The sequence below is a fragment of the Euwallacea fornicatus genome, chromosome 1 (genome assembly GCF_040115645.1).
Source record: "Euwallacea fornicatus isolate EFF26 chromosome 1, ASM4011564v1, whole genome shotgun sequence".
NCBI lineage: Eukaryota > Metazoa > Arthropoda > Insecta > Coleoptera > Curculionidae > Euwallacea > Euwallacea fornicatus.
Genome location: NC_089541.1, coordinates 2074918 through 2101997, shown reverse-complemented (window position 1 = coordinate 2101997; position 27080 = coordinate 2074918). Strand labels below are relative to the sequence as shown.

Here is a 27080-nt window from a genome sequence, read left to right as displayed (position 1 = left end):
GAACTATACTATAACGACACATTATACATAAGACTTGGCACATCTCTGACGCAATGCCTGATTTATCTCCAAGGAAACTTTTTTTTTTAATGAAGTTTCAAAAATGTCGCATATATATTGACAATTATATGAACGTGTCTTTATTAAGCCTCAAATGGAATGAAATAATATTTTTTTGTTTTGGTAACAGACCTCAAACACCCCTGCTTCACTTTCTGGGGAGCTTATTTTTTCAATATAAAACAGCATTTCTATTACAAGAAATCATGGTTACTATTCATTATTCGTTACGTTTTATTCACAAAATGTTCAATGTAAAACAATCACTTCGTTCGTTGAGTTTAGCGAAGTGCTATGTCCCTGACTGACTTCCGAAAAAACTTTCAATTCTTCAATTTTTTAAAAACTACGTCTGGATGGTGATTTTGCAGCTTAACTAAATCTCATCTATTGTATCTGGTGGTGGAATTGATACGCCACTGCCTTACGTGTCGAGAAAACCAACACCGTTTAAATTCGTTAAAAACCCCAGTAACGTTACATGTGTATTGGATTGCCAAAACCAGAGAGCCGTTTATTTTCAGAAAAGTTAAAAAAAAATTCCAGCTTTGGTTATAATCTTAATCACACCGCACGTAGTAGGCATTTCATTATGGAAGTTTTACAAATTTTTCCAAGACGGAAATTTGGCCCTTTACGTTATCACACCAACAAATATTACGAAATTAATTCATCATAGTATTTTCAATATTTCAACGATGATTCGATGCGTTTTAATGAAACTATGAAAGGTAAATTTTTCAGTTCAGCAGACCTTTAATAATAAGTCAAAATTTTACTCACTGTGCTTGTCTTGACAGGAATTTAATAACAGTTTAGTTTGTCAGGTAATTCCACATACTTCTTCATTAGAAAATCACAAGCATGCGTTCTTCATTTTAGGGAGATATTAAATTCTGAGAGTAAGTGTCTATAAAAGTTTTGCACGTTTCTGTTATCGTTGAACTATCTTATTTACCATTTATGTCACCATAATAGTAGCAATATTTTATCTCGGTAAATTATAGGCCTACATACTTCATTTTAGCAGAATTTTATATTTTAATATTAGGTATTTCTTCATTAATGCTTTTCGAGTTTTTCTACCTCTCTAATGGAAACCTGACCCACTGCACTAGTCTGAACAAAATGTGATTTAAAATTTATCTAATATATCTAGACCGACACGAATTTAAAAACTTACGGAGTTCAATAAATTAACTATCATCACTGACATTATAAGTTAATGTTAAATTCCAAATTTGCTTGATCAATTCTATATACATTTCTCAATCCGCCAGTTTCTCTACCTATGCTGAAAACCTTTATTGAAGATTGCATAGGCGTGGCAGTTCATTATCTTACAATCCCTAGCTTACACGTTTTTCCATAAATCTGGATAACTAACAAGTCTCTATACCTCGACAAAAACACTTTCGAGCTGCATCTACCACTTTTCCAGCAAATATATCCATATTACAGCTTTCCTCCTATCGCTCCTTTCCCGGAGCTTTATTTTAATTGGAGGTACAAAGGAAAGCTGTGTCTCTTCCCGGAAACATCTTTCCGAGGAATTCCTGTTATTGGAGAAGCGATTACTTTAAATTATTCAAGCCAAGTACGCTCTAAACCGAAAACTTAAGGAAAATGCATTTTAGAGAAAAATTCTCTGGATACCGGCAGTTCCGAAGAGCTTTGAAGAAAATGCCCGAGCTTTCCAAGCATGTTATGTCCCTTAACAATGCAAATCCGTGCATATATTGGTCCGTAAATAAAGAGAAGTGTCGTGCCGTAAAAATGCGACTTTCCTTTAGTTTCTCCAAGAGGAAACTCCTTGAAAATAGATTTCTATTCGGCCGAACTAATCCGGGCTTATGTTTTATTGCAGAGAGTATATTCAGAGTCCCAGGAGACAATAATCGATTTTATGGTACCTTCACCACCTCAACCAACGGGCTCATGGGATCTGCCATTTGCTCCTTTACTCTCGGAGATATTCAGGCAGCATTTGATGGAAAATTCAAAGAACAGGCCACTTCATCATCGGCGTGGCTACCGGTTTTAAGCAGCAGAGTTCCGGAACCACGCCCAGGAACCTGCGTAAACAACACTGAATCCTTACCAGACAGTGTACTCAATTTTATCAGATCTCATCCTCTCATGGACTCAGCTATCATGCATGAATATGAGAAACCTGTATATTTCAAAAGGGATATTTTATTTACCCGGCTGGTTGTGGATAAAGTTAGTGTGGATATTGGAGGAGCTGTCGTCGATTATACCGTATATTATGCGGGAACTAGTAAGTGTTTAATTACAGTTTTCACAATTGAACCTCTAAATTTGTCATTGTTTTTCAGCTACAGGCACAGTTCATAAAATTGTAGAATGGATTAGTGAGCACCAAGAAGGTTCTTCATCGATCCTTCTGGATATCTTTGATGTTACTCCAGGGGAAGCCATTCAGATAATGGAGCTCTCTAAAGAGCACAAAGCTCTTTATGTCGCTTCCGATAATAGAGTGAAGCAAGTGGATTTAGTGATGTGCAATCGCAGATATGATAATTGCCTCAGATGCGTGCATGATCCGTATTGTGGTTGGGATAAGGATTCCAATGTCTGCAAACCGTATTCTCCAGGGTAAGGGAAAATTTCTTACTAACAAGTGTGTGCAATCTTTTCATTATTGGAATGGCGAGAGATAAAAATGAAAATTTTCTTCGAAAAATTGAGAAAAAATAGGGAAAGCGAAAAAAAATCGAGTGAAGCGAAGATCCCTGATCACTAAAAAGAAACACCCAATAAATTGTCCTTGCGAGAAGTCCAGAAAAAACATCAACAATTTTCAAACATTTACATATCCTTTTTGAGGATTCGCAAAAGTTTCAGTGAAAAATGGCAATTTCTTCAACTAAGGTTGCATTACAGCCACATGCATTGCACATAAAACCGAATCAAAGCACAAATTTGCCAGCTTACATCGTACATTTTCTCGATTTTGATTCCTAAAAAAGTAAATTAAAGAAAATCCTATTTCTGAACCTCAAACATCTCAAGCTTCCTTGATATATTAACGCAATGGGAGTTTCGTTCCGATCAGATCTCAAACCAAATCAAATCGAAAATTCTCCAAATTATATGGAACATTTTAAGAATTAGTTTAATTAAAAATTACAGTAGGGAAATGGCGATTCCTGCAGCTATAAAGAAGTTTAAGTTTACTTTGAGTCTAAACATAAAACCAACTTAACGTACTAATTTGATAAAGTGTATAGAACATTTGAGCATTATTGTCCTTGGAAGTACAACAGTAAAGAGCCATTTGAAACGCTAAAAACCCTCAAGCTTAGTATTATAGAGGACCTCGACTTCTAAAATCTATAACTTCAATAACGAAATTTCTATCCATAACTTTTTGTCTATTCGAAACTTCACTTCGTTTTGAATGGAAGCTTCACTTCTGGATAAAAAAGTAAAATCTAGATTTCGTTTTCAGTTTGCTACAAGACGTATCGAACAGCACAATAGACGTTTGCGACACTAGTGTGGTAAAAAAGAAAATGATAGTAACCTGGGGTCAAAGCCTGCATTTAGGCTGTTTTCTCAAAATGCCCGCAGTACTAGCCTCACAAACTATCACATGGTACCACTACTCCAAGGAAAAGGGCCGTTATAAGATTCAATACAGGCCTGAGAAGTACATTGAAACTTCGGAGCATGGTAAATTGGGCATAAATGAAGAAAAATTAAAACAAATACTTACCTGAGATTTTTTGTTACAGGATTGGTGATAATTTCGGTAACGGAGACTGATGCAGGAAGATATGATTGCTGGATGGGAGCTTCATTGCTGTGTTCATATAACGTGACTGTAGACGCTCATAGATGCTCTCCCCCTGCAAAGGGAAATGACTATCAGAAGATTTATTCTGATTGGTGTCATGAATTTGAAAAGTACAAGTCTGCGATGAAGACTTGGGAGAAGAAACAAACTGTAAGTATTAATGGTTTCTCTCCGATTTAGGGAGTATATAAGCATATTTCTGCTTCTTTGCAGCAATGTAGCACGAGACAAAACTCGAGCAGCAACCAAAACAGCCACCCAAATGAGATATTTCGACCTCTTGTGTGATAGCTCGTAGAACGAGGTCCCCTCTCCCTCACTTATCTAGGAATCCCACTATCGTGGACTCTCGTATTATTTCTGTAAATATGTTTCCAACTATGAAGAGTTTATTCCTAGATTTGTCGATAGATTTCTTTGCAATTTGTAGAGATACCTATAAGGACTCTTTCGTCCGTTATGATATTCATATTATGAGGGTGTCTCCACAAATTATGAACGCTTTCATGATATTTTCCTTTAGGACAAGTGCCCCTTTTATAATCCTTTGATAATAAGGCTATTGTTTGCTGAATAACGTTTCGTATTGTAGCACATGTATCATGCTTACTTGGGTTTGTTTTCAGTTGGAATTTCAGGTAAGTACTTACGTGTTTGTTTCGATGAACCTCTATTCCAGCGTATGGGTAATTTAGCTAATGAATAGGTATTGATTGGAACGATATGATGTGGCAGTTGCTAGAAAAACTCTTGAAACGATAAATCATGGATAAAGTTCTATTTGTCAAATACAAGACGCTAAAGAACGGATTTTTTTCCGTGAAAATCGTTTACAAAACTAGAGTGAATTATTGTAATTTTATCGTTAATTTTACGTGTGTGCGTCTATTCAAAAGACCATACAACTTATCACGTGCAAATGATCTTATAGCAATAAACAACGAATGCCTCCAAAATAAACATTTTCACTTAGGAGAATGTTTCCCAAATGAGTGCTATGCACGGAAGTATTGTGAAATCTCTTTAGTATTGAATAAGGGATTTCACAGTCTAATATCCAAATTTTTCAAAAGTCCATATTATCAAAAAAAAATAGATTACATTACCAAACTTTGTTGATTTCAGTAGTACTGGTCACCTTCTGAAAGCTTTCAAATTTTTAATAAAATATAATAAATAAAAGGTTGCTACCAAATAATCTTTATCTTATAAACCCAAAAGTACATTCTTTAAAACCAAATATTTCCAGAATTCCTAGTTTGTCAAAAAGCGGAAGTTTATTGCCTAAACTTGCCGATTCCTGATTGATGATAGTACTGACAGTTTGTTCAATTTACTGGGATTTTAGGTGGATCTGATAAATCCCAATGCAATACGTAGATATCACGCAATTATTTTCTAAAAGCACTGGGATTTCTTGAAAATCACATAAATCACATGTCATTACTACGTAACCTTTTTCTTGTGAGTTATGAAGAACCGTCCTTAAATGGAAAACTCTAATAGTGCTTATCCTCAAAGAACGGAAACTACGTAAGTAAATCTTGTTGGCAGAGTAGTACTGATAGTTTCAGAAAGTACTGAAATTTTTGATAAATCTCAGGACGATACTATGTTATCCTTCTATTGTAAATCGAGGAGCTCATTCTTTAAAATAATTTTTTTCCGAAATTTTAACTTTACAGGAAATGAAAATTCCATTAAAAGATTGTTGGTGTTTTATTTAATTATTGGGATTTTAATGCGAATTTAATGAATCTCAAGAGAGTAAATAGACACCACATAATTTTGTAATGAAGAACTGTAACTATTCAAGGAATTAAAGTTTCATTACATGTTTTCGATTTCGGTAATACTAATGATTTTCTAGAACCACTGAATTTCTTAATTGGAAAAGATAAATCTCATCATCTCTCTCTCAAAAAAGATACATAATAGTTTTTCAAGTAAAGAATATAGTTTTTTAATACAACACTTGGCACGATGGTTTTGTAATTTGTTTGAAAACAAAAAAAAATTAAAAATTTTAGATTTCGGCATATAAATCATATTTATATATAAACGCAGTTGCCAAAGTAGAAAACTGATAAGCCAATAACGTACAATTTTTATCACCATTATCTAACAAATTCGTCAAAAATTCATGCATATTTTGGGAAAATTAGTCTACCTCTGAAACTACTAAAAGTTTTAGGTCAATTTGAAAAATAGATCAATGTCACATACAAGCGCTTTCTAATAGGAACTGGAGTATACCCCTCAAACCCAAAAGTTGCTAAAATGTTTACCTTTTCTGAACTTAAAACTCTATTACACGATATTTCGACGATATTTGGGAAGTAAAAATTTCTGGTGACCATAATTCGAATAAAATAATTGCGATTATAATTTTGGAAAATCACTCAAAAACTTACAAAATTTCTTGTGCCGTCGTATGAACTTCTATATGAACATTAGCGATAAGCTCTTCTATAACTTAAAATTTTTCAGAATATCAACGTCCAAATCAAGAACTACCAGAATGTTTTTTTTTTATAAAGAAAAAGGGCTATCTGGCCATTCATGAAATTATAAAATTTCTATGAAATCTGCATTTGCTGTTAAAGATTCGCGTCATATCTGAAGGAGATTTCATATAAAACGAAGATTTTTTTAACTTAAAATATCTTCCGAAATTCTCCTGCAATTGCTATAGAGTATTTGAATTTCCTGTGAAATGTATATGTTGAATTATCTCACTTTCTGTGAAATACCTCAACTTTTCGAGAAATTTTAAAAAAACTGGTTCAATTTTTTTCTCTTAAGAATATTTTGGTTATTTGCATATGTTCATTAGCTAAATACCCCATATTCACCACCTTACCCCATACCCAATTTTTCAAAATTTCGTACGCATTTAAATATGTAGGTCTGTGATATACATGTATGATGGTAAGTGAAAAAAGTATTTATTTTAATAATAATCTCGACTTTGAATGAATGTTAGTAAAACATGCTTTTCGAAATACTTAGGACCAAGTCGATGTAACTGGGCGTGTTCGTTTCGTATTTAAAATATGATAGTTTGAGAAATTTATTGTAAATTTGGTGCCGTATTCAAAGCAATACTCGTTTCCATGAGGACTATTACGCAATTTTTAAATCTATTTGTTTTCTTATTTAGAGTAAGTAGGAATAAGTATTATATTGCAACTTCATGGGATTTCTTTGGGCCACTGCAGACATTTTATAATGGAATTTGTAGAGCCACCATGAGTTTTCGTCGAGAAACCTCCTTTTGTCTCTCAATTGCATACTGTTGATAATATAATGTTATCTGGTTCTCGTGTAAAACATGTAAAGTAACTATTGACTTTGATCGTTATAAGGGACAATCACAAAAGAAAATTTTCGAAAACTCGATTTGTTTCACAAATTTTGTCACAAAAAAATCTTTTGACCATTGTCATGTAAATACCTATGTAAAGCATTGATTTACCAATATTACATATTTCTCTCAATACACAATAGTAACTCTTAATACACACATAATGGTGCTTATTCAAACTTTCATTTAAACCCTTAATACACATACATATCTATAACGATTTCGCAATAACAAAATGTGTATTACCCTGATTTTAACATTTTATTATTTATTATTAAAATGTATATATAATCCTGTTAAACGAATTTAAAGCAGCATGAAGGGTAGATTCGCATTTCTATGATGGAGTGTGAAAGGGGTTTAAACTACGACAGCCCTAGTAATAATAATAAATTTATACCTTACCTGTGAAACTTGTAATATATAAAAAAAAATGGCAGCAGGTTTTTTAGTGCTGACTGATAATCTTACTTAGAAGTAGCCATAATATTAATATTGAATAATATAGTTGGTTAATTGCAATTTTATGGCCCTACAGTATTTTTGCAAATTAGTATAGTTTTATTATATTTTATAGATTATTTTTTAATTTTAATTTTTAGCTTTATAATATTTTTTTCATTATTATTAACTGTTTTTGCGACTGCCAGACCTGTAAATATAATACAACTGATGCAAATAGTTAAATAACATTTAGGACGTAGCACATGTAAATTATTGTAATGGAAATGCTATTATTATAATTGCTCTTTGAAAATATTATCAATAAATTTACATGTGAAAAGACCACACTTTTTTGTCCAAATTGTGTAATTCCAAATCCCTAAGATTTTCCTTTAATGGGGGCATGACAACATCGCGCTTTGCTTTTGTTGCAAAAGGTAGGTACCTTTGACGATATCTAACGGAAATTCAATATATTTAAAAGGATATGGTTACTGGATTCTTTTGCATTTACATATTTAAAAACATGCAAATTATTAGTTAACCATTAGATTAATGTGCAAAAAGTAAAAATTTCGTTGATTGCAAAAATTGTTACCTCCATAATCAGTTTTTGACATTTTGACAACTTTTTTGGGATAGGTTCCATAGATATAATACTTGGCGTTTTTTAGAAGAAATTCACCTGTTCGTATGACTTTAACTTTTTGGGTCAAATTTCTAAATATCAAGGTTTCGTGGAACATTTGATGGACGTGAAGCTACATACAATTCATAAGTTCGACTTGGATATTGTTATTAAAACGAATTTCTAAATTTTGGAATATTAAAGTACTTGGCTGTTTTTCCCTCTTTCGACGCCTCTGTTTTTCCTCCGGTACATTTCAAATTGTCAGATTTTGAAGAGACCACATCCACAGAAAGTTATGAGATATTGGAATATCTCAGTTAATGTGTCATACTCATAGTTGCACCTTTTTTCACCACTGACTTTTGACCGGTAAACTTCAGTATTTTGATTTCAAAGAAGCATGAGATCCTAACTTCGATAATTGGGAAATTTCCAATCTTATTCTGAAGTGTAAATGCCACAATCACAAAATTTGTTGGATTCCCCAAGGGTGTAGTCTATATTAATTCAAGAGCGACATTAGGGAAATAAAGAAACTTAACCTGACGACATCGAGATGAGTATTTATTTCAATTTAATTGAGCTTAAAATGTTTTTTTTTATATTCCCAAAATTTAGATTCGGATCCTGAACGATCTAGCTGCAGCAAAATTATCATTTGCTTATTCATATGACGTCATTTAATAGGGATTTTGCACCGTTGCCGGTTTCCCGTTTTAGCCTGATTTCTTATTTAGTTATCCAACAAAGGTGCCAAAACACAATGGAGATAGCAGTAATTTCATGATTTATCAATGGGATGCAGAGTTTAAATCGGCTTGGCCCAATAATGAATTTAACAGGAACAATTGCGATTGATCTGCCTTTGATTAGGACAGATATTAATAATCCGACGAGATGCAATTAGCTCTAAGGGCCTCCAATAACACTTGAATGCGGATATGTGGTATTGTTATAGCTGCTATTGCATTGGAAATTCCACTGGCTTTGGCATTTGAGTGTTGACGGTGCCCATATTAGTTATAGGGTGTAGGTATAGAGGTAGAGGTATTCGGTAATCATTGTCGATAAATGAGAACCTTTTTGTCGGATGTAATGAATGAAGCATTACCCGGTGGGTTAAGTAATAACCGCGTTTCATAAAAGTTTCCTTTAAAACAAGCGTAAAGTTTACGATCGTATTCAAGCCCCATGTGCTGAACGTGTTTAATCTGGTAATGTGAAGGAAAACATAAAAATATAAGCGATAAAACGGTGGAACGTGCCCATAGGCGGCGCCACAGGTAAGGCTCGTTAATCACTATATCACATAAGGGTGGGGGTGGAAAGACCCCCCATCGAAAAAATAAATCATAACATTAAATCATTACGAAGACATAGCGAAAGTTTTCTGTTGTTTCCGTGTAAAAGCCTGTTAATGCGCAACATTTATCATGCACTGTTGATTACGTTTGGGGTCGATTTGGGGGAATGGGCCTGCGGTTTGATAAGGCCTACCCCATAGGGGCATCTTTATATCCTGGCAAGACAATGGAAGCGTTTTAGTATCAAAAGTCAACTCTCCTAGAAACAAAAGTGGTGTCTCACTCTGGGTCGATCGGGGGATTAGGGAGATTGTTTAATAATTTATGAAAAGTGGTTGTATATGGAGGGGAATTGGATTAGAATAGGGATATATTGGATATAGTAATAAATAGAGGGTTTGAACTTGGAAATGACGTAGTTAGGTAATATTTCTTGGTAACTTATAAGTACTAAATTAGTACGTAGATACCTAAAATTTCACATCTGAGACGTATAATTTCTCCTTTGTTGATTTCACAGTTGGAAAACTCCATTAACAGACTTAGAACCTCGCAATTTTCTTAAAATACTTAAAACATTGGATTCATGTCAGAGAAATCTAAAATTTTGCACAAAATCTCACAACGTTGCTTCTATGTATGAACAGCAATATATTATTATCACATTTTCAATTCGGGTTTTGATAGGAATCAACTAAGGCGGCGGTGAGATGCAATTATTATTAGAATAATTTATTGCTAATTATCTCATTTATTTACGGCATTGAGTAAATGTCCCCAACTTGAATCGTAGAGAGAATAAGAATCGAAATTTCCCAGAATTAGATACGTATAAAAAAAATTCACCAGAATTAACCACCCGTACTAATCGACGTTATTCAGGACTTCAAGGTTTACGTGGGACCCTGTCTAGTGTGATTAAGAAAAACTACGAGACGCGCTATTATGAAAACGCGTGCGCACCCCTCTTAACGCAGGCAACTGTAGTACGGGCAATTAAGGTTCGAATGAAACTAGATCAAACTCCCTAACTGCATCAAATTATTGCGCTAGTTGATTGTTTAATGGATTCGTTTGGATGAAAAAGAGGCTAAAGTGGTGGTATTACGCCAAATGACTAAAATGAGGGAAAAACGGTAAAGGCAAATGACGCACGTCGATCACTATTTGCTATGGACAGTAGCGGTAAACATACAAAGGCAGCGGTCCAGTTTACAAATATGCAAACTGAACCGAATGCACATTGAAAAGCGAATGGCCGTGCCTCCATTTTTGAACATCATTTCCGCATGAAATGCAAAGAGCGAGTGTAGCTTGGCTTATCACATTCGCGGGAGGCGGCGATATGTGGCGCATTGTATGTATCCAAATGGAAAGCTTAATTTAATATTATCGGGTCCATATTTCTTTTTGCCATTTCAAATTGAAACGAGTTTATTTCGTTTCGTTTATTTATTGGTTTGCTCGCGAGCGAGACCGTACCGGAAAATTATTGTGGAAGAAAATGATCGTTTGGAGTAAATAAAATGTGTTTCTGGGATATTCAGAGAAAGAGCGAATGAGTTTTCTGTATTTCGCTCCAGAGCATCAGAAGTCCTAGAGAAAATTTTCAATTTACAACATTTTCTGGAAATATAAAATTTCTTCTTTATACTATCGATTGGTAAGTTGTTCGTGTCTGGATTGACGCGCAGTGAAGAGAAACTTTCCACACTTTTCTATTAATAAGAGTCCGGATGTAGTCACATAAGACATTTATCGACTACTCTATATGGAGATTTTGCTGCTGTAAAATTTCCTGTATGTAGGCGGTTTTTAAAGAAAACCTCGAACCGGCCTTACTCAAATCATCTGGCTCACTTGTGTAAACCTGTATACCTGAAAACCTGAAATTCTGAAGTTAATTACTATTCAGGCGGGTTCAAGGTACTAGAATTAAGATTGAGGGAGTCAATGAGGTATCCGAAAGATGGAGACTTCACGCTACCTAATCCTAGAATATTCTCATTGGAGAAATCGCCCATTCCGGAATATAAGCGACGACACTGGTCAGTTCCGTTGTTGAATCAGCAAATGTATTTTTAACATAGTGTAGTTGTGTGGCTCAATCCCTTGAGCCACATCACTACAATACGTTTGAGCGTTATTGTATTTAACAGGCATCAATTTTGGAATATAACTCGAAAGGGACAAAAAGAAGAACGTTGTTGCCGACCTGAAGTCCTAAATTTCTGAAATTTTGTGCGTTCATATTCGAGTCTATAATAAAAAATGTGCATTAAGCTTGATTATCATCTCTCTCTTATCAGCAAAGGACTGCAAACATGTCCGTGACATCACCGTTTAGAGCATTGTCTGTTTTGACGGAAAAAGAAAAAAAAATCAGGTATTTGCTTGTCTCCTAAAAAGATATTACGTTTTATTAGGTTTTGTGTCAGTTTTATTAAAAACGACTTAATTAAAATTTAAAAATTAAACTGGAACTTTTAAGTAACAAATTAAATCAGCACAAAGATACGATAAAATTCCTGGCTCCTTGAAGAGGAAAACTGCAAGTATTAGAAAAATATGTTTTATGGCTCTTTGGAGCTCGAAATCCTTTGCCAGGCAAGAGTAAATAGCGGAGACATAAACCCTTATCCAATCTCATCTTTCAACTTTTGATTACTTTGTTAAATAGTCTGGAAGTAATCGGCTGACTTTTATCTTTTCTTTCCGACAAATGACGGGAACAGAAATGAAATTCTGAATAGCAATTGAGCTGAATCATTCAATCTTCCTAATTTTTATACATTAATCCCGGATTTAAACAGATTTAATAGCGCCTCGTTAGTATGAGCAAATATAAAGGATACTTTCGGAATTCCATCCACGTCTCCGTGTAAAAGATAAACATTAGAGAAACTAAGAAAGTTGAGAGTTAAACCAATTCCACATTCGTATCACGCCTAACTTTCGGACCGATTTCCTGACGACGCCGAATGAAAACAGGTGAAACTGGTTTCACTATTTTCAATTTTCCCTGTAAAAGTTTGCTCGGCATCAAAGAACTTTTGGAGACTTCAGATGTGTATTACCATAAAGCGCAGATAGCGAAGAAGGAAACAAAATGCCTTAGTAATGTTGGCTTCGGTTATTGGGGATTTCGCTATTGTGGGGATGAAATCCTGAACACGACCAAGTTACATTAATCCACAACTTTTTCAAACTCCAGATTTATCCTCGAACAATACAGAGTAACCAAATAGCTGCGAAGTTTAAAACTCTCAGTTGCAGGACTGAAATTTATAGACAGAGCCCAAGTGCATTTCCTTTGCTTGAACTTTTTCAAGCCTCCTGGAGATAATGACCAACAAGCTGAGGAAAGATTGATATTTATGGCTAAAGTTTATTTAGCGAGAGGGGCAATAATTGTTTCTTGTAAGCAAGTCCGGTAGTAAAAATAAAAGCTCGGAGCTTTTGCTGCATTGCACCTGCATGTTTACTCGCAAAGGAAAAGTGAATTTTTTTTGCGCGAAATGCACAAAACTTTACAGGGATTAAAGTAGAGACCCGTTTATTATTAATATTGCATTGTTTACGATTTCCATTTGTGGAGTGCTGTAATAATGTTTGCGGGTGTCCGCTTTAAAGCCCGACGAAATAGTTAATAGTGGATTTCCTCGTTGGGAAATTGGGTCACTGGAAAACACCATGCGGAAAACTTTTATCCGACTATCCCTAAATCCTGGTTTTTCGCACATTAAATTCCTGCTATCTGGTTCGCTTGTTACACCTTTAATGCCGTAATAAAAAGGGCGGAATATCGTTCCTTTTTGAATTTCGCAAAACTTGCAGATGTACTCACATCAAAATATTACCTACTTCAAAATACCACACACCATGTGTGAAACGTAATTCTTACGCCATTTTTTCTCAAACAAGTCAATTTCACGCTATACCAAGCAACTGGCATTTACAATTTTTTTACGGATTTAAGACCGCAAGCTTGTTGCGCAGGTCGAAACTTCACGGTCAGTTTCTCTGTCGTACGACACTGCACGAAACTTGATCATCAGGTCAGTATTTTCAGTTAAATGTATCACTAAAATCTAAATCCCTGATGAAGTTCATTGACTTAAAAACTTTAATCATTGAAAAAAAACAATTTTTTAGTATTCAATACGTTTTAGCTCTCTCAAGTCAAAACCTCATATGTGTTTGTGTACCGTATACCTGCCCACCCTGTGTGAAACATGATCATCATGCAATTTTTTTGGATCAAATATATCATCAAATTCTACATCTTTGATGCTTTTAGTTACTATAACAAATAACGTATGAAAGTTACACATTTTTAAATGAGCTTTAGTATTGAAGCTTGTTATACTAATGGAACTTAATAAGCAGTTGCCCGGTGCCCCTGCGTAAAACCTGATCATTAAGCAATTTTTTTACAGAAACATATCACTAGGTTCGATATTTTTGCGAATTTCGCGGGTGTAATAGCGACGATTGCGCACCTAACTTGACGCAGGCCGCTTAGTCCAGACAAATGTATACACTAAATTATTTCCGGCAAACTTAGTCCCGTAAGTTTAGGGTAAAACCAGCTACTAAGCTAAAAGAATGACTTCATGGACGCGTTTTACCCTCAATACTCCAAAGGTCAACCAGTCTACCCCTAACCGAACAATTGAACCTTAATCTTGCCGAGTTTGCCGTTACATTGTCATCTGCTACTGCTGATTTTCCCAATATATCACAATAATCCTTATTAAATTAAATATAACCCATAATGCGGAAACCCATTACCGAATTCCGCAAACATTTGATTCATCTCATTGTTGTGAGGTAGTCAATGAGCGATGAATTTAATTTTCTAGTTGCACATTGTTTCTAAAATCGACTCTTCCGCATATATTCTCGGTAACAAATACACATCAACCGTGATGCCCGGTTAATCGAATGGCTTAGTTGAAATTAATAAACATGGGGCTGCGTGACAAGAGCTGTTCACATATTTATTTGCGTAAGCTTTCAAAATTGTAGTGCTCCAAATAGAGAAAATTAAAAATGTTATTGTTGGCATTAATGAACAGAATTTGTCAGGACATCAGAAGAAAAAAGTATGTATTAATAAAAACCACTGCACAGAATAATAAGGTCTAGCTGTACGGAACATTGCAATCCTCGAAACTCGTAAAATAAATAAATTGGCCTTAAGTTGATACGTAAATACCGCGGGTTTCTAGCACAATGGCCCTATAAATATAATGACGAAACTATGCAACGAGAAAGGAATTTTTAACCAACTTGAATAGATGATTTTGCTAAAGGTACCCTCATTTATTCCCTAATCAAACTATTTTCTAGGATATTTGTGCTCATTAGAAACGCTCCGACTCAATACTCTTTTGTCTCCATTTTTGATTTTTGGATTAAACTTGCAGGAAAGTCTTTGCAAGAAGATTAATGACGTGAAATATATCCAGAAGCGTACCTTCTAAACAATGCTCAATACTTGGGAATAACTGAAATTCCTCGGAGAGTTATGGCATGGAGCGGTATTGTGCCACTGTGGATTTTATTTACGGCATCGAATAGCTATTTCCACATCTAGGATCATATAGAGCGAATAAGAATAAGAGAAATACTTTGTTGTGTGGTTGTTTTGAGAGTACTTTGCGATAACTTCGTTTACGAAAAAATTTTAAATGAGATTCCTATATACAGGGTGTCCACTAAATGATGGCATTCACTTCGAGAGGTCGTTCCTTGCCGGATTTTATGAAAAAAAGTTCTAATAAGCGTATGTCCCATCTTGCTTCGTTTTCGTGATGCAGAGTGTGCAGTTTTTTTTCAATTTTTCATAAATATTTTCGGACGTAAAAGCAATATCTCAATAAAATTCAGTATCCAAGGGTTTTCCGAGACGCGAAATTCAAACATGATATCGGTTTTACTGCAATATGTAGTGATTCAGCAAAATTCGTTCATAAATAACTGAGTTATAGTTTCATGGTTTTTTTAAATATTCTGTATCTAATGAAACAATAGATTTAACTTCAGTTTCAAATTGTCCAGAACTAAATTCGTTTCGTCAAGTTTCCCTTCATTTTCAGATATTTGAAAAATATTTTCGGGAAATTTTTGAAAATGTCCATCGTTTATTAAAATTTATAAATAATTCATTCATTAGTGTCAAACTCCAACGAAAAGGCTGGACAAGTGTCATATCGGTGCAAAATCGTAACAAGTCGTCTGGATTTCACAAAGTGCTCAAAATATCGGTGAAGATTTCTTTTATGATTTTAACAGTTCTTCAGATTCGACTCTTCAGGCACCGTTCGGAGGATACACTGCGGTTAACTACGCGCACTCACTATGAGGGCAAGAACAGAAATGTTGCTCGCAATGAATATCAGACCGAAATGTTGAAAATAATAGTAATTTCGATAAAACGAAATATCTAACAACCAGGTAAATTTTAGAAAATCATCTAAACACATCCTGCGTTGTCGGATGCTTCTGTAGATCACTGTACAAAAGCAAAGTTTGAGATTTTTCCTCGGAAGTTTCTGAACGATATATAAATTACACGAAAATCAAATAAATGAAGAAGGAAAGTAATACAAATAAAAGGATTTAGCCAAAATAAAATGTATGAACATACTGAGACATTACGTCAACTCTATTGATTTTTTATTTTGATTGATTAGTAAAAGTTGAACGGCCAGAAAATAAAAATTCATAAGGCGACCATCTTCAATAGTACTAGGGACGAAATTATAACGTATACATAACGTTTAACTTACAGCTTATTCAGCAGTTTGTATCTAGCTCAATCAGAAGTTCTAAATGTGAATTTAAAAGAGAAACTTTAATTTTGCCAGGACTTAATAATGACATAAAAAACCTGATAAGTGAATGCCAATGAATATCTACGCACATACAATCGAAAACTACCATTTACTCTAAAGCCTTATTTCAGTAATATTTCCCACCCCCGCTTCATAAAATAGCATCGAACTGAAAAGGGGAATCAGATGTGAAAAAGGAACGTTAATGGAAAAGATCAATGGATTTCAGCGTTGATGGAAATCAGAAGATGCATACACGAAAACTATTTTAAAAGTTATTGCGATCCAAGCTAAGCTGGGGGGCGAGAGGTCTCTCGAGAATTACGGAATACGCTCAAAGTTATCAGTCGGAAAATAGAAAAGCACCCTTTGAGGAAATTGTTTGTCGGAGTCACTAAAGAGTAAAGACAGACTGATCTCCGATCTAATGCATTTCGTTTCGGGTAATGATCTATAAATTAGAGGGAGTCGACGTAAAGCCACTGGGTATTAGTGACTTAACAGCGAGGGCAGCTGGAGTCTGGACTATTCTACTTTCTTTAAGGGGGTTGGAAACATGTTTAACATGCCTGTTACGTAAATGAGCTTACTCTTGCAAGGTTAACACTTTTGCTTAACACTAACTGCAAAACTTTTTCTCATAATTGTAAAAGTTCGAAAATTTGTGCGGAGAGACCATTCTGGCCTCGTTTCGGGGTTAAAATTTATAACAGTTCTTAAATAATATACCGAGAGCGATTTGAAAACCGACTCCAAAGCAGCTTCGGATTATGCATAAAATAAACATCCCTGAAATTATTCTTTAATTGAGCTTTTCTTCATGTATGTGTACGTCACCGATTTATGATCGATGATACTCAACGGAATTTGGAAAATAAATCGTCGACTTTTTTAATAAATGTATACGACCCACAAACATCAGAACATATTCCATATTTAAAAAGCATCCCCCATCAATATTTGCCTGCCAGACCGTTATTGCAAATGAGCTTTTCGTGTACTATGTATATGGAGTTAGGCGCAAACGGTGCCTTTGTTTGCCAGCCAGTCAGTTTTTCCCAATATTTGGATTCTCGAAAAATCTGATTTACGGTTGTAATGGATGCGGTGGAAGATTTTGTTGCGGGATAACTGCTTTTTTTTGATAATAATTCATGCTTTATTGTAATGTTCAAAAATCACAAGTTTGGCTTTTTGAGGGGTGCTTTAAATATGAATTTAGGTTTAGGTCCAAGTAAGCCTGTATTACATTATAGCTATAACCCACTGACACATTTAAGTGTCACTCTAACAACCGTTACGAAAAAATTCCGAAAAGATTTTCCCTACTTTTAAAAAAGTTTTTGTTAATCATTTTCATTTCCAAGTTCAAGCAAGAATGAATAAACGGAATTTTTTCGAACTTTGAAAACTGTCCAGATTTTACAGTAGTTTTGAAGGATACTTCCATATATTTGTCTTTTTTCACAAAAATATCGTTGAAAATTTTGTACCTTAATTCTCAAGTCAATCAGAAGCAGGTTTTATGTTTGGTTTTTATGAAACCTAAAAGTTTCCGTCCAGTTTTGACGTTGCAGAAAAATTAAGTGCAAATGTTGTGCAACTGCCGATTTTTAATATGTTAAGTCTCATTTGCATGGAAGTGTATTTAACTAAATTTTAGCATGTGTTTAAAATATATGTTATGATACTCCCGGCATATACAGTACCGGCCAAAAATGGAGAAACTTTTACATTCTGTTCAAAATTTTATAATTAGGCGTTATAAGCTTTATTTCATTTCAGAAAAGTATTTACCGTTAAACGCTTTTCTTAAAGCATATAAACAAAATTTAACGACTTTATAAATAGTGGAAAAAAATTGTTCATATTTTTAAGCGAAAAGTAACTTTTTCTTATTGTTACCACTCTATGAATTTTGCTCGCCTAAATAGATTCAGATTTTGGCAGTATATTTAAAAGGGCCACCAGAATGCCTCATGGTACGAATTATTCTGATCAAATTAAACAAATTATAGTTGAGAAATATTATTTTGGCGTGAAACAAGTTAATATCGCTAAAGATTTAAAGTTGCATAAATGTGCTGTTTCCAAGCAAATTCAAATGATACAAAGTCGAGGGACTCTTGCTAATGTTCTTAAACCTGGAAGACCCAGAAAAACGATTTTAGCCACAAACAAGTTAATTTGAAGATGCGCTTTAAAAAATCTATTTGTAAGTGCTGAAGATATTAAAAAAGATTACCCATCGATTTCGATTCCTGTTAGATCAATTAGAAGAGACTTGTGCCAAGAAAAACTGTACGCTCGAAGGCCTACCAAAAAACCCTTCATATCTAAAAAAAAAATAGATAGATCAATTTAAATTGGCCTTGGAACATTCGACTTGCATCTTTGACTACTTGAAAAATGCACTCAGACGAAAGTAAGTACAGGGTGTCCAGTTTTCGATAATTTTGCAGGATATCTTCGTTATTATTGAAGTACGAGAGTTGGGGTTTTCGCAAACACGCGTCACTTTTTTGTAAAATAAACGTTGCCGCTAACAGATTTGTAATGGTCCTGTTGGTTTTTGAAATACAGGGCAAAATTGAAAATTGTGCATTTTCAGACACCTGTTAAAATTCAGTTATTTTATAAGTTGTCGACTAGGTAAAAACGGAATCTTGCGCAGTTTTTTAAGCATAATCTAATCACATACTCAGTTTTTTCTCAGGTGTCCCAGTTTCTCAGAAAATTACCAAAGTTGAAATTTTTTATATAGGACGGCCTGTATGTTAATTAGTGGCTACATTCTACTCACTAAGAGCTTTCCAGAAATATATAATAATCGGCACTTTGATTCAAGTCGAAGACTAGAATTAAATTTTTTTCAAACTAACTATAGATTGCCAGCAAGAAGTGATATTATTTATTAAAAATTGACTATTGTCGAAATAATATATTCTCAACGTACCTTATGTTGTTTGATCGTAAACTTTTTAAGATATTTAAAATGTAACTAGCAAAAAGGTTTTTTTTATTGCGGCGTCTATTAATGAAATAATTAAAAACATTTTTATCTAAGAAATAATAATATACTTTATAGTTGGCCATGACTTCTGTGACGCAAGAAACAAAAGCTTCACGTTGTTGTTTATCTTCTGTCAGAATTGTTTTAAAATAATATTATCGGAAAGAAAATGTTAATAATTGGCATTAGCTCGAATCTCTTCTGTATGTGAACCACAAAACGTTAATCGCCGATTTGCATCCCGAGGGTGTAACATTTGATGGTATTTGTGCCCCCTTAAAATTTTTCGAGAAAAGAGTTTTACTTATACCAATTTTTTTTCTATTATTCTGCAAGAAGTTAAAGGAATGGCTTCTGCCCATGCCAAAATGCTTACCTCGTCTACTCTTTTATTTTCTTTGTTGTATGTTTTGGGTCGAGGCTTCGTAAAGGCTCCGTTTTCTATTACAGAGACTCTTTTTAAGTATGGAAAATCTATCGGGAAATGGCCAACTTCTTTCGGGATAACTACAAAATAATGAGAGACGACTTTATTATTGTCCATGCCTATCTAAGATTCTACTTAAAAGCACATCGAATAATTGTAAATATTTTAAATAAAAAATAGAAAAGTGTATTCTTGCATACTTGCCAATTGAAATATAAATCGGCAACGCTTTGAGGATCCCCGAAACTTTGTATAAAACATACCACTACGTCATATTTTTCGTAATTGTCATATTTTTTAGTCATCGTTAAACTATATTAAAACATTATTAACATTAACTTTCCGATAATATTATTTTAAAACAATTCTGACAGGAGATCAACAACAACGTGAAGCATTTGTTTCTCGCGTCACCGAAGTCATGGCCAACTATAAGGTATATTATTTTTTCTCAGATAAAAATGTTTTTAATTATTTAATTAATAGACGTCACGATAAGAAGAAATAACGTTTTACTATTTACATTTTAAATATCTTAAAGAGTTTACAATCAAACAACCAAGTACGTTTAAGATATATTTTATCGACAATAGTGCATTCTTAATAAATAATATCACTTCTTGATGGCACTGCACAGCTTGTTCAAAAAAATGTTAATTCTAGTCTCCGATTTGAATCGAAGTGTCACTATTATATATTTCTGGAAAGCTTTTAGTAAGTAGAATGTATCTACCAATTAATATACAGAGCGTCCCATTTAAGAAATCTCAACTTTGGTAATTTTTTCAGAAACTGGGACACTTGGAAAAAACTGAGTGTGTGACTAGATTCTACTTAAAAAACTGAGCAAGATTTCGTTTTTACCTGGTCGACAACTTATAAAATAACTGAATTTCAAAAGGTAACTGAAAATGCACAATTTTCAACTTCGCCCTGTATTTCAAAAACCAAGAGGACCACGACAAATCTCTTTGAGGCATCGTTTCTTTTGTAAAAAAAAAATGAAGCAGGTTTACGAAAATTCGAACCCTAGAACTGCAATAATAATTGAGATAACTTGCAAAAATGTGGAAAACTGGGCACTCTGTACAATCCATTTGGATCGAATGGCATTAAATGGGTACGGCATCCTGCAAATGAATGATTCAACCCTAAATATATGAAACCCACAATAAAACACGGAGGAGGAAACATCCTTGTTTGGGGATGTATTTCTGGGTATGGAGTACAACCACTAGTATAAATTAATGAGATCATGGGCCGGCATATGTACCTCGATATATTGCAGAATACAATGTTACCATATACTGAAGTAAACTTACCTTTAACTTGGAAATTTATGCCCGACAATGATTCTAAGCATACCGCCAAATTAATTAAGAAGTTTTTGGAAGCTGAACAAGTTGAGGCAATAAAATGGTCGGCGCAGAGCCCCGACTTGACTCCGTGGGAGAACTTGTGGGACCAACTTGAAGCTGATATGAGACGTAAAAATGTGGGAAAATTTTAAAATAAAGAAGCATTGCTTTACTACGAGCTTGGGGTGACAAATTGGAAGACGTTATTAAAAAACTGAGAGAATCTATCAACAAAAGATGCCAAGCAGTTATTAAAAGTAAAGGTTACCCAACAAAATATTGAAAGAATGCATTGATAATTTGTATTTTCATAAATATTTCTTCATTTTTTTGAAATTCCCTGAAACTCTCACGAAACTTTTAAAGTATACAACAAAACAATGCATTATAGAATACAGAATTGGTGAAAATTATCTATAGGTTACTTTACAATTCACCTTCTTTTTAATGACCCTCAAAATATTTAAAAAACTTCTATAAAGCACACAGATGGTTGAAAATTATATATAATTTATCTAGGTGATATTTACAAATTTTTCTTGATTTTCACAAGTTTGAAAAATGTTTGAAAATCAAGAAAATTCTCTAAATATCAACTACAGTATAGACTTTCAGAAATTTTTGGAAAATATGTAAGCTTTTTCCTTTAATTTTTAAAAGCATCGAATTTATACCTAAAGCTTTAATTCAATAAATATTTAGACATTCGTTAATGTGCTTTAGAGACTTCACAACTATCAAGAATATCATATGTTTTTAAGAAATTTAACAAAGCATATTTGCTTTTATGCTACACACAATCTGCCATGCTGTCGAATAAAAAAAGAACATTCTAGACTTATGATTTTAATAAGGTCCCTATATCAAGGGGGTATTAACATCCGAAATTATGAAGCCTTAACTGTTTTTTCCAGGCGGTTTAGTCGAAAACGTGTTTATGTTTAATCAAAGCCATTTTGGCTTTGAAAGCAACCGTTTAGAGGTTTATTTGGGGAATTATCCTCAAAGGATTTTACACTTAGGCAGTCAGCTGTGTATGCAATAAATGCATACTCCTCACAAAGGAGCTTTTTAGTGCTTCGCATTATACTTTAAAGGGTAATTAACATCCAGTTTTAAGCCTGCACCTTAATGCGGCTTTCTCAAAGGTAAAGCTGGATGAGTTCGAGTTTGGCTGGAGGATGAGTTTTTAATGGGGTTGATGAAATAAAGCTCCGTCTTCAGATATTTGCTATTAAAATATATCTCGAAGAAACCATTTCAAATTCTTTTCCATTGAACTATGGAAAGCAATGTATTTAGCACGAAAGCTTTGGAAATGGGGCGACACACTTTTGCCAGAAATAAATTAATTTTGACAGGGGGTTTAAAGTGGGAAAAACGCAATGCTCAGGGAAAATTTTATTATGGGCTTGCAAATATTTGGCAAAATTTGAATTCGGCATCCGACGTTGAATAAATATGATTGATGGGCCTTTTTCGATTATTACCGATAAATAATGTTCTGTATTCGCCTGGCAAATATGGTGAAATTGCTTCTTACGGCAATTAATTGTGGAAGAATTATCCAGAATATTGAAATGAAGTCGCGTGCAGCAGAGCGATCCATTTCCAGCTTATTTGCAAAGTAGCCGCTTTATGCCGAGCTTTATTATAAACTTCATGGCTAACAATACAATTCGAAACCCGCCTTTCAGCTTCGGATTTAATCATGAATTGAAATCTGTAAATTAGATAAATTTTTACTGCTGAAAGTGCAATTAAGCTCTTGTGCCGCCGTTGCCAAACAATGGCAATAATTTACCCGCATGCTTACACTGAATTTTATGGAAGCGGTAATCTACAATTCAAAATGAAAACGCTCACAAAAGTACTGTAACGCTATTTTTAATTGTTCATTTAGATTGAATTTAAAAATTTCAATTTTAAAGTTAAAGAACTTTTACCACGAAAAAAATATCTTTGAGAAATCTGTCGGATTTAAAAAAGAAACCCAATATTAATTCTCTGGATCACAAGAATTTTATAGCTTTTCCAGTTTACCTGCAGTTATGTCCTCCGAAAACTTATCAAACTTTAATCCCTTACTATTATTTGTTCCGGCTGCTAAACGTTAAGTAATGTGGGAATTATAAGTTTCAGTTAATTCGCTGGGTTGTCTTTAGAAAATGGGATTCAGCAGTACCTTTGTTACACTCCAGTTTTCAGATATCTTCCCATATTTGAATTTCAGGACAACCTCATCTCACTTGCAATTAATTAGGTCCCAAAAACTAAATTAATATAGCTCGAAACTAATTAAACAATAAAGCCGGTGCGCTGGTGTGACCCGACCGCAACTTCATATAGATGACCGCTTTATAAATTATTACAATCCAATTATCCCTATACATAACGAGAGCATAGTAACGTTGATTCCCTTTTCGTCTAGACGCCCTCAAGGGACCTAAAAATCTACAGTTTTATTATAGCAAAAGAGACTAGAATTTTACCATTCCCTGTATTATATTATTTTGCTCTAGACCTGTATCTATGTAGCAAATTTGCGCCGCGGTCTTTCTCATATAGGGTGTGCTAATTTAATCCTTAATTAATAGGTACCTGGTCCGACTTGGACCTGAGAGTAATAAAATTACATATTCACGCTAATGAGCATCCCGTATGAATAGGAAAACTGGAAGTTGAAATTTTAATTTATTAGGATCAATTACAAGTGGATGGAACATTTCGTATAATTGAGTTTTGCACCCCATTATCGCCAACAAAACTGTTCATTTCGACTGTGCTTTCAGCACTGATTTAATATTAATGGAGCCATACTTACACAAAGGTAATAATCAGAAATGTAATTCCGTTGTTAATTAATATTTGCATAATTATGTTTGGGAGAATTAGGTACCTTTATAAGGCGAAATAAAAATGCCATGGTAGTATGGAAGACTTGTTTTATTGAGACAATAACGTTTTTATTTCAAATCCCTAACTTTTTTTCACTTGATCAAATATACCTTCTAAAGAATAGAAAACAACTAATAAACATACATATGTATGTTAAAATTAGAAAAAAAAACACTCTTCAGAACTTCCTTGAGATCCATCGGTTCCCCTTGCCCATCTCTAGTCTAATTCCATTTTCGATAATACAAATCGATATCAGAATGATAGAATACGTTTTGCGCTCAGAGTTGGACCCATTCAAATACGATAAAACAATCGCTTGAAGTGCTGAACTACAGATTCATAACTTAAGGATTTTTAATAAAAATAATACAGAAACTTTGCTAAGAAGCTAAATATCTCTAATGACAACATGAGAAAAGGTATTAAGAAAAATTCAAAAATTAGTTATGAATAAATAGCGCTTAACCTTTAGTGGAGTTTGGACATGATTGCGTTCTCATATTGTTACATCACATCAGAGTAATGAATTTATAAGAAACATTTTGTGATCAAAGTGTAAAACAATAAAATAAAAGCATTAAAAATCGCAATGCAACAATAGCAACAAAATTAAGATAATAGAAAATAATTATTATCTGTATATATTACTATATACTTGTCCCTAAATCTCGACTAATTTGACCTACGAAATCTACTTCCTCCCTCGATCTGACAACGTTGCTAACCTCAAAATGAATGTGAACCGATCTAACCTAAAAAATATACAATAACAATTACAAGAAATACTGAACCAAAATCACTGAAAACCCCTCTAATCATGATCGCCAACGATAAATTCACTTTATATATATACGATGGAGACTACGGCTTGCCCTCCTTAGATGTAGAATGTACGAAAACCCTCCTTTTCTTCTCAATTGCCAAAATACCACTTCAAATTATAACTTTCAACAACTTAAAAGTGTGTATATTTCACAGTGGTTCCTATTTTGTGCACAAAAATGTGTGCCTTAAGTCATTCCACGAGAGTGTCTTATATCTAAACACCTTAAATTATAACTTAGATGTGAACTTATCGCCAAAGCAGCAGAGTGAGTCTTTGGCATTGAAGACCTTAGTGCAAGCAAAACTGAGACCTGCCTTGGAGTATGTGTTTTGGCTGGACCAAAGAAACTGTGAAGAATTTACTCAATTGTGGTATGCGAAAGCCCTGCCGTTCCCTTTCAACAACATTCACATTAAACGGTTGAAAGACAATGCCTTAGATTTAATTGAAAGCCAATACCCCTGTGATTGTTCCTTGGAAACTGCAAAAGATAACATTACAATGTTAGTCACTGAATGCTTAACATCACTATCAGCTCGGTTAAGCAACTTAAACTATTTTTATGGAGATAACCCTACATCCCTAGACATAATTGTTTATAGCTACTTAGCCCCATTACTGAAACTTCCATTTCCCTCAAACAGTATTAACAGCCTGGTGACTTTGTGGCCCAATTTGGTGAATTATATCAAGAGGATTGATGTTAAATATCTGCCTGATCTGCCCAAAGAGCCGAAATATATTAGAAATGAAGACAAAGCCAAGACGAGTGATGATGATGTTTCTTATGTTGCCATTTCTATACTGACAATTAGTGCTGTTACTCTTATGTTTGGTTTTGCTATAAGCAAAGGATTTATATCGACGAAATTGTATTAGAAAGGTTTTTGACATTCTAAATTTGTTGAATGTATGCATGAAACAGCATTTATTAAAAATATAAGTAAAATGCAGTTGTATTGTTGTATTTAAACCTTTGAAAAAGAGAAAAGTTCATTAGTACAAATTAGATGCATCTAATGAGGAAGCAATACTTTGCTGTACAAGTTTCTTGCCAACAAATAAGATTTGATAAAGTTCCGTAATTAAATCATTTTAAAAACTGAAAGAAAATGAAATTTGATGTTACATCTATTTGGTTGCTCATTGACACCTCTTCCAGTCTTTTCCACTGATATCAAACTCAAGGTCTTATAAATATTCTTCTTTTCGAATTTTCCCTTTTTAATCAATAAAAATCCAAACTGAAACATGTACAAGAGCCACTTCGTCGCCGACCATTTTCATAATGCGATTTATTGGCCCCGCATACAAACGAGACAGTTTCTTTGTCGTCAGTAGCTGCACAGTGCAAGAGGAAATAGCCTGGAGGAGTAACGGAAACTCGAAAAGGCCAAGAAATTGTGAAACGCGTAACTTCAAAGGGCGTTTTAAGGGAGGATTTCGAATGCTCTTTCAATGACACTATTTAAGGTCCATTTTTCTCCTATCAAACTCGGCCAGTTTCCATTTCCCTTCCACCTTTAACAGGATTTGCGACCTTACTAATTTGAGAGATTAAAGTCGGATTAGGGCCTCGGAAGGTGTATTAAATGGATTTGGGGCCTCATACCCGGCTCTATGATCTTTATCTGTTTACGGGCGATGGAAAATGCGACAGTTAACGGACACGTGTAATAAGATAGCTTACAAACGAATAAAGATAGAGTACATCCCTTGACATTAATGAGTCGTGTGAAAGACTGTCTGGAAGGCAGTGATATATGGCATCTGGATGGGTCACCAATTAATCAGATTTAAGCTGAAGTTCAAATTAATATTAATGATTCAAATTAAAAAATCAAACTTTTCGACTATTTACATATACTACGAGACAAAGAAAAGAGAACACTCCGTTAAAATGTTTTTATTTAAATAATTTTTGATATCCGTGTTTGTATATGGGAACACAAAAAACGATTAAATTTTCAAATACATTTATCAATGTATTTGCGAGTTATCGGGAATTTTTGTTTTTTTTATTGTAAAAATTACAATAAAATATCAACAAAAAGACTGCAAAATATTATTTATCGGTATATAGT

The 27080-nt window shown here is 34.0% G+C and overlaps 2 protein-coding genes across 4 annotated transcripts in view; both read left to right on the top strand.

Annotated features, from left to right (window-relative positions):
• Sema2a (Semaphorin 2a) overlaps nucleotides 1-8033 on the top strand; it is a 373380-nt gene extending 365347 nt beyond the window's left edge. For all 3 annotated transcript variants that reach the window (XM_066281591.1, XM_066281601.1, XM_066281582.1), the window contains 5 exons: nucleotides 1928-2341; nucleotides 2400-2679; nucleotides 3536-3759; nucleotides 3822-4033; nucleotides 4097-8033. In XM_066281591.1, coding sequence (XP_066137688.1) covers nucleotides 1928-2341; nucleotides 2400-2679; nucleotides 3536-3759; nucleotides 3822-4033; nucleotides 4097-4171 — 1205 coding nt within the window. In that variant the 3' untranslated portion in view covers nucleotides 4172-8033. The remainder of the gene's footprint in view (nucleotides 1-1927; nucleotides 2342-2399; nucleotides 2680-3535; nucleotides 3760-3821; nucleotides 4034-4096) is intronic.
• Nucleotides 8034-24893: 16860 nt separating this feature from the next.
• Nucleotides 24894-25945, top strand: LOC136344033 (metaxin-1). Its single transcript, XM_066291100.1, has one exon. The coding sequence runs from the start codon at nucleotides 24988-24990 to the stop codon at nucleotides 25873-25875; it is 888 nt and encodes a 295-aa protein (XP_066147197.1). The 5' UTR covers nucleotides 24894-24987; the 3' UTR covers nucleotides 25876-25945.
• Nucleotides 25946-27080: the final 1135 nt, after the last annotated feature.

What these genes read in the sequence shown, in the direction of transcription:
- LOC136344033 (XM_066291100.1), top strand. Translation starts at nt 24,988, where the DNA reads ATGATCGCCAACGATAAATTCACTTTATATATATACGATGGAGACTAC.